The sequence below is a fragment of the Sturnus vulgaris genome, chromosome 1 (genome assembly GCF_052056855.1).
Source record: "Sturnus vulgaris isolate bStuVul1 chromosome 1, bStuVul1.hap1, whole genome shotgun sequence".
Classification (NCBI taxonomy): Eukaryota; Metazoa; Chordata; class Aves; order Passeriformes; family Sturnidae; genus Sturnus; species Sturnus vulgaris.
The window spans coordinates 106,206,865-106,223,391 of record NC_142243.1 but is presented as its reverse complement, the minus strand read 5'-3'; the positions used below and the strand labels follow the sequence as shown (position 1 = coordinate 106,223,391).

Genomic DNA, 16,527 nt, shown 5'->3' with positions numbered 1-16,527 from the left:
CTCTGGATATTTCATCTTTAAGAAACCTCCTATGTAGAGATTGCTGGTTTTTATGAACTGTCAGCTTGAAAGATCATGAATTGTTATTGGATGTAGATGATACGCAAAAACGTGGACACGTTGCCACTTTGACATCAGTTATCTAAACTGACTTGTTTACTGGGATTTGAGATTCCAGGAGACAAATACTGATTAAGAACCACTAGTCCCCAGTGAAGCAATAAACTTGTAAGCCAGTCCTCTTTAGAGACATGGACTTCCCACATCTCAAATTTAAAAGCACTGACTCAGTCTTTTACAGCAACTGCAAGGGTATAATGATTACACTGTTTGCATATACAGCAGAAATTGCAATTTCTTTGTTCCTGTTTGAATGTCCATAGCACCTTTACAGTGGAGAGGGATGGACTGTTCTCTGTGGGTCCCAGTACAGCAGAGACTGCAAGTGCAAACTGACTTGCTTTGCAGAATGCTGAAACTGAAAAATATGGTTATCTATAAGGTGTGTAAAAGTGCTTTGCTGAGTGATAATAACTTCCATCAAAAAGTGTTTTATACCTGCTCAGCAATAGTCGATATGCCACTGAAATTTTACCTTGTGCTTTTATAAATACTTAAAATATCAACAGTTAAGCAAACACTGGTCCCTATCTCTCTGTAATTTATGTCTTCATTTTTATCTTAGTACTAATTTAATTTCATTTAGGTTACGATAAACAGGTTAGAGAAGGGACTCTATAGCTTTGTACTTGCTTTGGTGAACAAAATAATACTTAATTCCATATTTTAGCACTGATTAAGCACACTTTTTCTGTACAAGAGTTCGAACAAGAAAACATGCTGTACATTCACTTGTGTGAAAAGCTTTGGTGTGGTATGGCTTATTTTGGTTTTCGAGAACAAAATGAATTTGAAAGCATTAATCTATTCCACAAATTTACACACCTGAATATTAAAATTTTGTTTTCTTCCTGTGTTCTTTGCTTTTAACAATCCTTTTTTTTCCAGTAAATATTGGTATGCTATTACAGTTTTAGGACGGTTTGACTGCCCAAGTTTTAAAATAACCACTGGTTTTTTTGTTCTTTCCTTTCTACACTCTTAGTGTCTATCAAATCGTTGTTGAGGAAGAGCGCCCACGGAGGACCAAAAAGACAACTGAGATCCTAAAGTGCTACCCAGTGCCCATTCATTTCCAGAATGCCTCACTCCTGAATTCCCAGTACTACTTCGCTGCAGAGATTCCAGCCAATGGTTTACTAGCTGCTCAGCCTTTCACCATTGGTGATAACAAAACCTACAGTGGTTTCTGGAATACTCCTCTTCTTCCTCATAAGAGCTACAGCATCTATTTTCAGGCTGCTAGCAGAGCCAATGGGGTAGGTCTTGCAACAGGCGTGATTTTATAGAGTGCTTGTGTGTAAATAAATGATTGGCATCAACTAGCAGGATGCCCAATTTAGTTGCTAATGAGAAAATGAAGTAACCGTGAAATTTAACACACTGAGTTTAAAAAATAGCAGTTTTCCTAACACAATATTGCTTAGTGATTAAAGGTTACAGGAAAGAGGAGGGGAAAACCACACATTTTGTCAGTAGTGAGCAGGCAAAGTAGTATGTTACCATTCTGTCTTATTAGCTAAAAGCTGTCCAGTGACTGTGTCTGATTGGCTTATTTTTCTTCCTTTTTGTTTTTTTCTTGCTTTTAACAAGAAAATGTGATTTCTTTCGTTATGTTTAAGCCAAACACAATTGTGGATTTTAGCACATCTGTCTTGACGTGTCCAGTCCTATTACCTTAGTTTGTAACATCTTGATCTCCCTTTTTCTCATTTGGTTGCCCTGATTGAATTAGAAAACATTTTTTTTTTCTTTGGTCCCTTTCTGCAAACAAATTAAAAAGAAAAAGAAAAGAAGTAGATGGAACTGAAAGGAAAAGTGTGTAAAAAAGATCCTCACAGATCATGTTTCATCAGACTAATTCTTCTTGGAATTGTTTTTCATTTCCTGGACAGACCTATCCAGAGCCTTTCAATTCTTGATAAGCTTTGGCTGTCTATGCTGACAGCCTGGAAATGTTTTCTGCCAGAAACCATAATGGTCCCTCATTCACAGTGCACCAACAGTGCACAAACGTGAAACACCATTGATTATTTTTTCTTTCTAAAGTTGTCTAACATGATGCCTCAAACTATACTTTCTGTAAGAAAAAGAATCTCCCAAGGTCATTATGTTGCCAGAGTTAAAAAGCTGAGCACTTGCCTGTGTTCCCGAGAATACCTTTCACATTTTCTACTTTTAGAGGAACCTTAAGTGAAATGTTTACCTTCCATACCCAGGCAGTATTTGTCCATATTATGAATATACTTTGGAATTAGATAATAAGCACTTAAATATGGAATAAATCACATTCTGCTCTGACATTTTATCAGTACTTTTAAGAAGAGAATTATGGATGACTTTCTCTGTCTAAAAACACAACATGTGACCTTTTTCCTCTTTATTTGACACAGGAAACTAAAATTGACTGCGTCAGGGTAGCCACAAAAGGTATGTTTGTATTATGTCATGTGTTCTGTACTTCACCTTGTTGACCTTCCCCTCACGTGGTGTTTGGAAATTTCCAGAAGTGTTTATAATGCTAAAACTGATCACTAAACATGTTAGAGAATTTTCATAGAATCATTTACATCCTTAGATGAGATTTAAGAAATTTGTTTGTTTGTTTGTTTTTAATCATAAAAGTATTAATTACTTTTGGTTGTCTGCTTGAACACAGGGCTTTTCAAATATATTCTGTGGGTTTTTATATGATCTCACAATAAATATTTTGTACTTACATACATATATATATACTTTAGAGTTGTGAAATTGCCAGTTGCAGAGTACATAGTAGCTGCCTATACATCCATAGTGAAAAATTGCCCCTTATTGGTAAGCAATTACCTTAACTTAATTGCTGTATAAAAGAGGAGGGGAGAAATCATGTTCTTCATTTTAATGAGACAGATCAGCTATATTTACTCGACTGTCAGCACATGATACAACCATTTGTGAGACAAGTATGTGTAATTGAGACAGTACTGGCTATAGGTTTTGTCTCCAAACAGGGAAGATAAACACGTTGCTGATCTGTTTATCTTTGAGGGCTAGATCTATCTGTGGTTGTCTTTGTAGTCTCACATTTTTAGTACCTTTTACTGATGGAAACTTAAAAACCTGAAAAAGAAGTGATGGAATAGTACAATTTACTTGGAGATTGTAGTAGAGGAACAGGAAAGAATGTGCTGCTGTGAGTAGTAACAGGTATTATCACCTGGCAGTTTGGGCACCTGGAAAGATCATGAAACAAAAACTGCTTCATCTCTGTACTGCTGTACCTTGCAAGACATCATGCTTGTCTCAGTGACTATCTCTAATGGAACTGATTCCACCATGATTTCCTTTATATGTAGACTTCACAATTCCATCACCACCTCTAAGTCTAAATGGGGTGGATGAGAATGTCATTACTTAAGAGTAACGAAATGTTAGCATAAAATTGCCTCTGTTGAAAGTCTGGATACTCCCTAATGTGACAAATACATTTTTATGCCTCTTCGAACTGATTCCTGGCTTCTTTCCAAACCAAGGGAAGTAGTTTTAATTTTAATTTACTAACTGACTGCTTACTAATCCATGGAAATCTTTCAAGTACCTGAACTCAACCCAAATATAATACAGATGAGAGATTAATTCCAGATTCAAGTAAAATCCTGTACTGTTTTAAAGTAATTTCAGAGATATCAGGAATGAACTATGTTACATCAGAAGTCATAATAGATGGTTAGAGAAATGGATTTTAAATTTTTTTTAATATTTGTATTCCTGCTCACTAATGGATGTTCAACTGTTTAAATTACTTGACTGAAAGTTTTTACTCGATCATTTGAGAAACGAGGGTAACTTTGTGGATTGGAGTAGCTCCCATAGCAACAAACTGCTTTGAGCTAACCCATTTGGCAATGTAGATGTGAGAAATGCAGCTTTTATTTTAAATAAATCTCCCTACATTCCTGTTTCAAAAGCGTGTTTCAGATTTTTTCATAATAAAATAATGTTAGAGGTTGTTGTGAGGACTTTTTTTTTAAAAACAGAGGTATCCTTGATGGTATTTATAGTCCCTGGTGCAAAATGTTCTTAGGGGGCTACTGATTTTAATCTGAATGCTTGTATTATATTTTTAATCTATTAATTAAGAAAAATAAATTGAGACCATGACATATTTTAATATGGTATTAAAAGTAGCTGTCTGCACAGATGTTTTCCCTTTGGACCTAACAGAGGTACTTAAGGGAAAAGCAGAATTCTGTGTTCTCCTAGACCTCCCACATTTGGGTTAGAAAAAAACAGTAAAAGTGGTCTATGTCTGTAGGTCAGAAATCACTATATACCTGCACTGGGACAAGACATAAAATTATGCTCTCTCATTCTCCTCTCCTTCTGTTCAACCCCTGCAAACAGCTCGGTGCAGCTCAGTACATTCACTTGTCTGTAGCCCATTAAGCAATGGCTGCTCTGACTACTGTCAGATTTCTTAGACTTGCATCATTTTCCACTGAGCTTTGAGACTACAGTAAGCTACTTAAGCTCTGTGTGCTTGTTATGTCCATCTATTTATGTGCTCTAGTGCTCCTGACAAATAAGATTGGGAATGCTCTCCAGTACTACATCTAATTTCACATACTAGTAACATTCCTGAAATATTCGTAGTCTGGGCTTCTCTTATCTTCAGAAGTTCAAGTTTGGTGGTTTTTAAAGCTAGAGGAAGTGCTTTAGGCCACTCATGTATATAAAATTGGTGAAGTCTTCTTCTGAATTAATGTCTGATCCTGAAAATACCTACAGCCTTGTGTAGGCCATTAGAATCAGTAGACACACTGTAGATTTTACTATGTAAGAAACCGTATGCTTTCACAGAATCACAGAATATTCTGGATTACAAGGGATCATCGAATTCAGCTCTTAAGTGAATGGCCCATATGGGGATTGAACCCACAACCTTGGCGTTCTTAGCACCATGCTCTGACAAGCCAGGCCCTAACCAAGTCAATTATGTATCTAATTTTGCACACAGAGAATAATTTCATTGACTACTTCACAACTATTCTGTCTTAAAGTAGACATGTAAGTATTTTATTGGATAAAGGCCTGTGCCATTCCTAGGATCAAGAGCCCTTCCTAGGATCAAGGTCACTCAGAGCAACTTCCAAGCTGCTCCACTGAGCCAGCTGAGATTGGCCAAGTCACCTCATTGTGGTTAGCCTGTTTGAAGCCTGCCCTGAGAACCAGTGTGGGGATTCAGAACATGTCAGGAGCAGAGCTATGTCACTTGGTAGTTATATTCCCTTTAATTATCCCATCATCTCCAGATAATAAAGTTGTTGGTGCCCTTAAGACCTTAAAATCATTGAGAGCTGATTTTATCACTGTCATGCAGTGTTCATTCCATGGCCCGCCATACAGTTTTAAATTTTTTGTTAAAATAAAAATATGTAACTGTAATATAAACATAATCTTGATGTCCCAGATCCAGCAGAACTGTTCTGTACCTTGAGTACACTTTTCCATCCCGTTGATGTCAGCAGGAATAATGCATGTGCTTTACTGTCAAGCATGTGCTCAACTGGCAGACACTAAACGTTGTTGCTGTACCAGAGACCAAGTGCACCAGATAGCTTATTATCATACTGACAGGTTTCCTGTTAGAAGAGTACAGCCTGTCTCCAGAAAAGTGCAGCCTAATTCTACTGGGTCAAATGCATGTCTGGGGTCAGCAGCTAGATAATACTTTCTCATTCCATCAAGTATATTTTAAACAACCTCAATTTGTACCCTTTTAAAAAATGATCTTGTTTTATGACCATTACATTTTTGCAAACGAAACCTCTGTTAAATGTGTTCTTTTAGAGATCATATAAAAATCCTGATTGCAGTGATTACAAGTATAAATTAGGATGAGAATGTTTGATTTTTATAGAGCTGAAAGTTCTCCTTCTGCTTCTGATGAAGCCAGAGGAAGCCTTTGCCACTGACTTTGTTAGTAGAAGGATCATGCAGCACATTATTTTGATGTGGAGTCTCTTGATCTCAGTTTTCTGTAGAGAAAGGCTTCTGGGACCTCTGTGACTATTTGGTGTATATACAAATGGGGAGACTGTAGGGTTTCCACTCCCATTATTTTTGACAAGATAATTAAACAAACAAACAAACAAAAATCAGGAATAGCTTTTTGTACCAGTGGTAATAAAGGTTGTCATATATTGCTTGAAATATGGCTTTCATATCCCTGCTCTTTCTTCAAGCTAAATGACTGTAAAATCTCAACAGACTAAGTTGAAAACATTCCAAAACTCCTCCAAGTGTATTACTATCAACTTTGTGGTGGTTTGTGATTTATATTGAGACTATATTTCCTGATATAACTTACAACACTGCCTGGATAGGAACATCTTGATTATCTCTTAGGAATGCAGTTCTCAAGAGGGAGGCATCATTGTTCTAATTTTGCAATATTGGAAGGCTTTCATTAATTATGAGAGAGAAAAGGATATTATAATATTTTAAATCCAACAGCAACAGTACTCTAGAAGCTACTATCAACACTGCATTTCAGTGGTGCAGAGGGATATTTCAAAATATTATGCAGCAGCAGTTTTGAGTTTAATTGTCTGCAGATGGTAGATGATCTATTTTCCTCTCTCGCTGCCACATTTCTAATAGCACCCAGGCTGTTCTATGTAAATGAGTGATCTTTCATATAATTTTATCCTTAATTTTCCAATATTTTTTCTTTGCATCATTCTCCAGCTGCATCATGTTGGATCTGACCTTTTAATTTTTTTTATATTCCTTAATATATATGTATCACAGCGTGCTTAACCATTGAGAGGCAATCATAGAACTGCTGGAAAACAAAGAAATAACAGATTTTATTAATGTGAGCCATGGTAATAGTTGTCTGTAGCAGACAGTGGTTATTACAGCTCTGTCAGAAAAGTCTGGATATTTCAGGGCACAAACAAGTCAGGGTTTTCAGCTTTTTCTTGTGAACTTAAAACTCAGACCTGGGACAGTTGCACACATACCTAATTAAAAGTGTGCCACCTCTCAGCTGTCATCCTCTGTATGCTGAACATTAAGTATATGTGTAGAGCGTGCATTTTTAGAACAGTGACCCAAGTGGGTACAAGAAAAATTAATTTAACTAGCTCAAAAATGCTTTACATAAAAATTATCTTTTAAAAATTGTAGGAAGAATGTAGTATTATGAAGTAGGAAAATAAAATGAAACTAGCTCAAATTACTTGGAGAAGTTCTTATTAGAGTAATCTGAATAATCAGCTTGTTTTTGCTTAGAAAGCTTAGTGCTGTGACCAGCAGAGCCGAAGAGTCTCCAGTTTCCTCAAATGCAGTAAATAATGTGCTTTGAGTCCTTTCCCTGAATGAAAGTCACTTGCAACAGCTTATTAATTTGCAGAGTAACCCCACTAACAACTGAAGATGAAAAGGAACTTGTGGGAGGTTTTGGTTTTTATTTGTGAAGTTCAGACAATAAATGACTGACCAAGATTCTTCTTGCTGGCGTAGCTTCAGTCTGGCTTTTTTTTCCCTCATGCATGCTGACCTGGAACTCTTCCTTTGCCTTAGCTGCGATAATCGTGACTCAGCTTACAACACCATACATTCGCATCGCCCCTGCTGCAGGCGACGACCAGCTAACAGGTCAGATGTTCACCTACAGACAAGTCATCGTGCCCATTCTGTCTCTTTTCCTTTGGCTCCTCTTCCTTGACAGTTTCTTCTTCTCTGCTCATAAACAGTTTCTTTCTGTTCATAATTTCTTCCTCAGCTCCATTAAATTCTGTGGTGTGCTTGGCACCAAAACTTGCACACACGTCCCTGTACGTACGACTCCGCTGCATGTGCCCATTGTGTGTGTGACCTGTGGAATGTTCCTTCAAGCCTGATGTTGTAAAGAGATCTCATCTTGCTCCATCCATAAATTAAATGAAAGTTCGAATATAGATATGTATCTATGTACCGGTTTATTTTTTTCTCTGTTATTAGATCAAGACACTAGAATTTCTGAATAATTTAGGCTCAAGAGTTGCATGTGCAATTTAGGACAAAGATCTAGTGTTAGTGGGTTCAGGTTTTTTTCTGTGTGATGGTAGGAAGATGATGTTTTCTGGCAAAATTTCAATATGAAAGAAATGAAAATAAAGAAATAAAATAGATTCCTTTTTATTATGCCATACATGAGTTCTAGGATTAAAATAAATCAACCTAGCATGTGATATATGAGCATAAGTAAGACTTGAGGATTTAAAATCTAATTGTCAAAGAAAACTTAGTACTCAAGTGGAACCATTATTAGGCTGTATGTGCCTTGAAGGATGGCTCAGAATATGCCAGAAAACCTTTTGTCAGAAAAAAACAAACAAAAAAACACTCGCAAAAAACATGCCTAAAACCTTTCAGGGATTTGCAAACATTTTTATTTTGAAACAGAACCAAAGGGCATTAAAAACTCTAGAACCTGAAGTGATGAAGTATCTAATGGGGGAAGTAAACCTAGTCTGTCAGCTTTTGGTGTTATGATAAAATCGTTGCCTTTTTGAAGAGCACTGCCATAGTTCCTTGGGAAAGCACATTGTTACTGTGTTGCTACCAGGGTGTCTGAGAGGAGTTCAGATGTCTGGTATCTGGATACTGCTTCAGTCAATAAGAGGCATTTAAATGATTCAACTCAAGATAAGAGGATTAGTGACGTGTCTGCTGTAGCTTTTAATTCTGGGGTATGTGTTATAATAAGAAAACGGAGTGATCCATAATGCCCAAGTGATCTTGTCAATCAAGACAAAATTGCTGCATGTATACTTTTATTTTGTAATAACCTATGAACTAACCAGAATAACATACTTATATGATGCCATTAAGCAGCTTGTTCTTGTTACTGCTGCTTGGCAGAAGCCGTGTCTCTATACATTTTTATACCTCAGTTATTTTTTTACTTGACGATTCAAATAAAGCATTGAAGAGACAGGATCTCTTCCATATCCTTGAACTTCAACAGGTTTTAATTTCTTCATCACAGGATTCAAATAAGCTTCTATATTTTTCTGTGTGGAGATTGAAATGTTTCTCTTCTCATATTTTGGTTTTTTATTTGTTTCAATGCAAAACTGGGTAGCTATACGTAACACTGGAGACATGCCTGTTGCACAAGAAGGAGATGGCTACAGTACTTAACAGTGAGAGAAAAGAGATATGGCTAGCATAGGATAGCTGGCAAAGTATTTATTTCATTGCTTTGTCCCTGGTGGCATTGGCAGTTTGTGAGTGTCTGTCAGATCTGTGAATTTTGTTTCCTTTTCCTTGAAAAGAAAATAAAAACGTTCTACCAGAATCTAATTTTGTAGTGAAAAAGAAAATATCAAATTATACCTGCCAACAGCATTTATAACTATCCGTGAAATATCCTTATCATCTTTCCAACCCCATCTCATGTTTGAAAGACTCTGTGCTCAAAAGGAAAGAAACATCTTCCTCCTCGTTTGCCACAACTGCAATAATGAGCAAAAAAGCCTCACCCAGCCCACTTGGTTGTCCCATGACAGCAACAAGAAATCCTGTTTTTCTAGGGAGACATCCTGTCTAGGGGTCCTTAGGCCAGGCTTTCAACTTCAGGGCAGTACAGCAGCAATGGGATCGGCAGTATCCATGAGAAGCACAAAGGTTTTCTTAAAAGAGGTTTACAGAAACTGGACCACACATGAGGGAGCTGGGAGTGGTACACATTGTCCCCACATTTTTCTCCTGTAAATTTCAAGACTGTAGAAAGGATTTACATGTAAAAGGAATTGTTTATGTGAAAGAATAGGGCTTTTTTTAACTGTAGTTACCACAAGCCCTACAGCTGTAACTGTTAAATGTCACTTAGCATTTTCTGTTCAGTGGTTCCTCCTCACTTCTTTGCTCAGAATCAAAGTAATTACATTTGAGATCAAGAAATTACTTTCAACTCTTAGCATTTGAGGAGATACATAAGCAGCAAGGGGAAGGTCAAGGATGGCATTTTTGGGTTTCTTTACATTGGAAGTTGATGCTTCTTGTATAATGAAAATTTAAAATCTTGGCTGCATTTCTGAATACCATTACCAGATTTGAAAGGTCTTCCTCTTCACAAATACCATGATAATAGAGCTCAGCTTTCAAGCCAATTCTACTTGCACTCATTTCCTCCATCCTTGTCATCAACTCCTCTTGCCTATTACTGGTGCAGTTTACAAACAATGCATTATTAATTTCTCTTTGTCCTTCCTTTCTCCTTCCTTTTTCACATAAAAATAACAGGTCTTCCATTTATAGGATTATCAGCTAGTTGCCCTAAAAATCTTGACAGCCACTCCAGGTTGCCTTTGCAGCCTGTAGGAAAGAGAACTTTCCCTTGCAGTTGCACATAAATAACTACAGTGTAGTTGAGTTATAGTATAAGATAACCTAGTGTAAAAGTAATATATCTGTATGATTTTAGAAGCCAAAACAGGGAAATTAGTGTTGTTAGTCAATACATTATTATCAGTGATCCAATAATTTAGTAGCTAAGGAATTCAAATTTGGGGGATAGTGTTTAGCTTTCAGTGTTACCTTACAAAAAGTAACTAACTTGAAATCCACTCAACTGAACCTGTCCTTCATCAGACAGGGAGAATATTTAATTATCTTACACCTGTCTGGGAGGAAAAACCATGATGTATACATGAAGCATAGTACTACTCATGATACTGTCGCCATGTTTTCATAACAAATACAGCTTAACATACAGTTGAAATAATGTAGAATGTTATCAAAAAACTTATCACATACAAATGTGACTGTATGATTTTAACTTCAAAGTGAAATAACAATTCCATCTTTTTGAGAAAGACTGAAATCATTTGCAGTTTGTTTCAGCATTTTGTAAGAGACACTTCATCTAATAGGTTTAAATTGGCCATATTTGGTATTCACTTGGCCCTCATATATTTTGTTCTCAGTATTCTGATAAAATAGCATGCTTGGAATCATGATTAGGGTGTTCATTCTGTGAGGCATTTTCTTAATTGTTGAAATATGTCTGAGCTACTTGTATTTAAATTAAAGTATTTCCATTTGTGATTTAGTGGAGCAGCCACTACTCTGGATATTATTAAGACTGATTTCCATAGAACGCCCTTTTTACGACCCATTGTTAATTACACATCCAGCTGCAAGAGAGAGAGCTCTGTATTGTACATTCTTCATACATGAAATTCTTGGTACAAATCAAATGCAGCAAGATCTGTCAGGAGTTTTGTAAGCTAACTGATACTTAACAATTGGGAAGATTTTTCTTTTTTTAAGACATGGGCAAAAGCTTAAAACTTTTTTTTTTTTTTAATCCTGCACACCTTAAGGTCTAGATGATCACCATATTTTATAAACAAGTTAAAAGCAGTAATAAATTAATCCCAGTTGGTTTCCTCTCCCTTATGAAGTTACCACCATAATAAAACATGCCTGTTTCTTAAGATATGCATTCACTACATAGCAAGATTTATTGCTGTGTTCTGGGCCACATTTTGTTCTCAGCCATTCCACTGTAAAAGTGAAAAAAATAAACTGAAATCTTTGATTGATTGAATCGCAACTTCATGGAATTTTTTTATGTCAAGGGATTTACTCCAGTTTTGTACTGCATTACTGAAAACACATATTGTGTTTTTATTAACACAAAAACCAACAGCATAAATTTGAGGAGTGTTTTGCTATTTACTTTGATTGTTTTACTTTACAGTGCATGTGAGGTATAACATGTGCTGGACAGACATTCACATTCATGTTTTCTCCATCCTGAACCATGTAACATTGATTTAGATGTATTCTGACGTGCTACAACTTGAAGTTCTATTTTGGGCGATGTAAAACCCACTATTTCCTAGGTGAGACAATTTCCTAGTTGAGTCTATAATAGCAAACCTACATGCAGACATGTCTGTCTGCAGGCTCAATACACTATTTTAGAAGTTTATTCTTGTCTTGATACTTCTGGACAACATTTGCATTAGTTGGAGTTGTGGATAGTTATCCAGGGGAGAATTAGCACCTGTGTGCTGTAATGTCAAAGCTGTATTCCAGTGCTGTTGCAAGGTCAAATGACAAGGAAAGCAGAATGAGAATGGATCTGACTCCCCAAAGTGAAATTCTAAGCCTGTTTTTATGTGTTGGCCCCAATGATTGTTGTACCAATTGTTCAAGGATTCTGGTCCTCTTGCTCAGTTGGGCAGAATGCAAAACAAGGAAATGTTCCTACTTTCTGCAGCACTGGCTGAATGCATTTCAATGGGCTGGAGTGTCACTTGTGATTTATTGCCCATTTTTGTTCTTTTATGTGTTGTATTTGTCATTTTTGCAGTGACAGTTTCATCTATAAAACAGTATAGTTACAAGAAAATGTTAAGAGGATACAGGAGTGCCATGGGAGCAGCTGTTTCCTTTTCTCCCTTTTATTTCCCCTAGTACATTACAGAGTCAAATGTCAGGTTTTCTGTAACATAGTGCAGCCAAAGCATCTATGCTTTTAAGCATATTTTCCACAGAGCAACTGAAGAAGAGCTAAAGTTAACCAATAAGACAAAGAAGGCCTAAAAAGAATGCTAATAACATTTCATGAATGGTGAAATATCCCATAATACAAATACAAGCCTTTGCCATCTGTACACAATAAAGAGCCCAACCTGATTAGAAGTCAGTTATCAGTGTGATTATATTATTCATATATACATTATATATATATATATATATATATATATATATATATATATATATATATATTCATAAGTACTCCACTTAATGTTTTCAAATAATAGTTCCTTTGACATTCTCTGGAAGTGGGACCCTTCCAACTGCCCTGTGTAAGTAGGAGAATAGGGAGGATAGACTGCAGAGGGTCATATCAGCAGTTTTGCTCTGACCATTGATGCTTTTGGTTGACCAAGGGCGTGGGGGTTCTTCAGCTGTCCTGGCACTGCATCACCAGGGCCAGCGTGTTACAGACCTGGAACAGGAAGAGCTGGAGAAGGTCCCATGAGCTAGAAGAAAGTATCAATCTTTCCCTAACCTTTAGGAAGGGCAAGTAGCCTAATTAGGTATGTTTTCCAGTGTAGAAACAGTTTTACTTCTATCTAGAGTACTTAAAAAGTTGGTTGCCACAGAATTAATAGTCAGTCGTTCCAGGAGCTGTGTTACATTCCCCAAGTACAAAACCAGTCTGGAAGTTTGAGCATTCCAGTACATACCTGAGAGAAAAATATGATTCCAAGTGTTTAATATCTCTTTCATAAAGAGCGCCATCCAAATTTAATGTAAGCCACTGAAGATGGGTCTGTTTGGTTCATCCTAGCTTGAAAAATAATCTGTTTTCTTAGTAATGTGTAATCTTCATGTCAGGATAGCTGTGAGACTGTTTGAGGTTGGGCTGGGAGGAGAGGGAGCTCTTCTTAATCTCATTACAGAGAATGGAAGCATAAAACCCAGTCATGAAAGTAATATATGGATGAAGTGACCAGGATAAATTCTTAACAAACTGAAGGAATCTCTACCATCTGTTTAGGACTGGTTCTGGTCAGTACCACACCTACTTCAACATGTTTCAACATCAGCAATGTACAGAGAAGCAGAAAACCTAAAGCAATGCAAAAATACCAGTAGGCAACTTCTGGAGCATAGCTGTCATATAGTGTGTTATTTCATTTCTTTATTAAAAAAAAAAAATAAGCCTCTGATTTTTTCATTTGAAACAGAACATGTTTTGTATGTACAACCATGAAAAATTAAGGAGAGACAAGGGAGAACAAAGAAATTCAGAGATACAGGTAGTAACTGAAAAACCTGTGAATTTCAGTGTTTCCCATCTGTAGTTTTTTACTGTATTCATAAAATGCTAAGCAATTTAAATTTTAAGTTGAAATAAAATGTGGTACCAGTTGTGTTTAAAATAACCTCTAGTTCTTGAAATCTACAAATCTGGTGTTTGTACCACTGGAGAGTTTGACAAGTGTTTAAGGCCATATTAGGTGGATTGCCTCTGTTTTAGTGTATAGGTAAGCATTCAAATGTGTTACAGTTAAACAAAGTAATGCAGTACAGAGGAGAGTAATACTGCCAACTTGAAGCAAAAGTGACAAAAAGTGGGCAAAATAATGTTTCAGCAGTTCACTCAGTTTAGTTTCCTTGAAATAACTCAAATCTTAATAGGTATCTGAGCTACATTTGTCTGCTTGGAGTAACAGTTCAGCACTGTGCAAGCCATAGCTGTAGTTATTGACAAGTTTTTAACACCTTCTTCAGACAATATTTTGAAAATGTTCCTTTCTGCAGTAATGGGAGATTGACTGCAGGAACCAATGATTTTAGAGCTCTGAGAAAGGCACTCAGGTGTATCTGAGCATTTTCAAGTCTTCATTTTTCAAAAATTTTGAATTTTCATTTCCTTTCTTTCATCTGATTTTTTTTTGTCAGTGCTGAGCACTAAGAAGTTTTTGCGTACATAGAAAGTTCCTGTGCAAATGAAAGTTGCATCACAGTTTTCCATAAAAGTGAACAGAAGTTGGTGTCTTGCATGGGTTTAAGGTTCTGTTTAAACTTTTGAGTTCATGTTGGAATCACAAAGTAAAACAGAGGGAAAATAGTAAATTCTAAAGGGTCAGAAGCAAACAAAGTATTCTATAAACCTTTATGAAGGAAAATAGTTGCACTTTTCAGTATGCTATAATTGAATTAGACTGCTTCTGGTTATCAGTGAATGTGTCAATAATTAAAAATGAAAAGAGCTGATGATAAAAATTACTGTTCAAGGCATTCTTAATCAAATAGGACAAGTGATTTCCTTTTAACCCCTAAAACTTCAAGGAAATGAATGGAAAACAAAATGTAAATCAGTGATAATTATTCAGATGAGGCCTAGTCTGTTCTTGTCCCTGTATTAGAGTATTGGTGCATTCGACATTATTTCTGTCTAAATTGTTGGGTTTTTTTAATTGGCAATACTGTAAACATTTCTGAAATATGATCAAAAGAATTGATACATTGTACTGGCACAAAGACAGATATAGAATTCTGTGGAATTATATTTCCTTTGTTGTGCTGGTTCTCCTTTTCAGTTCCTCTAGCTGACCTTCGTGCCCCAAAACAGTGTTGGCTCTGAAATGCTTTAAAAGGAAAAAAGTTGTGAGTCTTTTTTCCTACTTTTTATAAATTTATCACAGACATATCTTTTTATTCTTCATGCATCATTACATGTATAATTCCATTTATTTGTTAGGAGAATGAATTATGTTATGCTTTCTTCCAGAAAAATATGTGGGTAGTGAATAATGAGAAGTAAATTCCAAGTGTGATTGGTTTTGAAGCATTTCTGAAGAATCCTTCATAAGGATTGCAGTGTGAAGGGAGGTTGGTAGTGGAAGTCACCAGGAATGTTAGCCTCATCTGTGAGCCAGTGGCAGCACAGGCCAAAATATCCATGGGTGTTCAGACTTCCCACAGGGAGGGAGGTCTATACTGCATTGCCCTCTGCCCCCTCCTCCTCGTAAAGGCAAGTAACCAAGCCTTCCCTGACTTTCCATTTGGAACTGTTCATTAGTGTTCCTCTGCTTAAGTCCTTGGCTGACAGTGAGATCAGAAAATCATATCTCACTCTCCTACTTCTTACCCATAGCTTCAGGTTGCTTTGTTCCCATGCTGGATGTGATCCCTTGCATTAAGGGATGGAAAATAAAACAGCTGTGCTTGTCCAGGCCAAAAGCATCTAGTTCTGTAGCTTGAGTTTCCCCTTGAGTAGGTCAGTTCCAGAAACATTATTGTGATCTGATTTCACATCTTCCCTGCTTGGTAGAAACCAGCTGAGTACTAGAAAACCACATTTTATCTCCCCTGAAGAGGGCAGAGTCCTCTTCAGCCTTCAAATCCATAGCTTTCCTGTTTCTAGAAAACAGCTGAAATAAGTTTTCAGTGCTGTCTGATGTTTCTGTCATGTCTCAGTATACTTTCAGGAGGAGATCTAATGTTGAAAGCATGGGAGTTAACAAGAGATCTTCAGCAATAGGTGAAAGTCAAATACCCTTAGTGAGACTGATGATAAATTGTCCACTTCTTCTGTAGGAATGGCTGAAAGTGGTGCTGACTTGCTTAGAAAATGTGTTAGGTATGGACAACATCAATCCGGACTATTTGCTTTCATCTCCATAGAGCTAATTTGGGACAGTTACTCTTCTAGCCTGAGTACTGTTGGCTTGAGGTTATGTAGAGAAACATAAAATCATATGTTTTGGTCTAAAGGCCACCCTTGTTATACATTATGTACCTCTATGACTTCTTGTTCACGGAAGTCAGGGCTGTACGATGCAATTGGATTTCCAATGGCTGCAAGTGAGACCTCTTTCACAGAGCATCAGCTGGGAACAA

General features: G+C 36.7%; 1 protein-coding gene across 9 annotated transcripts in view; it reads left to right on the top strand.

Moving 5' to 3' along the window:
* The window catches only part of PTPRM (protein tyrosine phosphatase receptor type M), a 439,008-nt gene that overhangs the window by 262,071 nt on the left and 160,410 nt on the right, over positions 1–16,527 (top strand). For 5 of the 9 annotated variants that reach the window (XM_088173300.1, XM_088173290.1, XM_014871231.2 and 2 more), the window contains exons 12-14: positions 1,106–1,379; positions 2,514–2,550; positions 7,690–7,764. In XM_088173300.1, coding sequence (XP_088029426.1) covers positions 1,106–1,379; positions 2,514–2,550; positions 7,690–7,764 — 386 coding nt within the window. The remainder of the gene's footprint in view (positions 1–1,105; positions 1,380–2,513; positions 2,551–7,689; positions 7,765–16,527) is intronic. The other 4 variants (XM_014871229.2, XM_014871224.2, XM_014871230.2 and 1 more) reach the window with 1 other exon arrangement.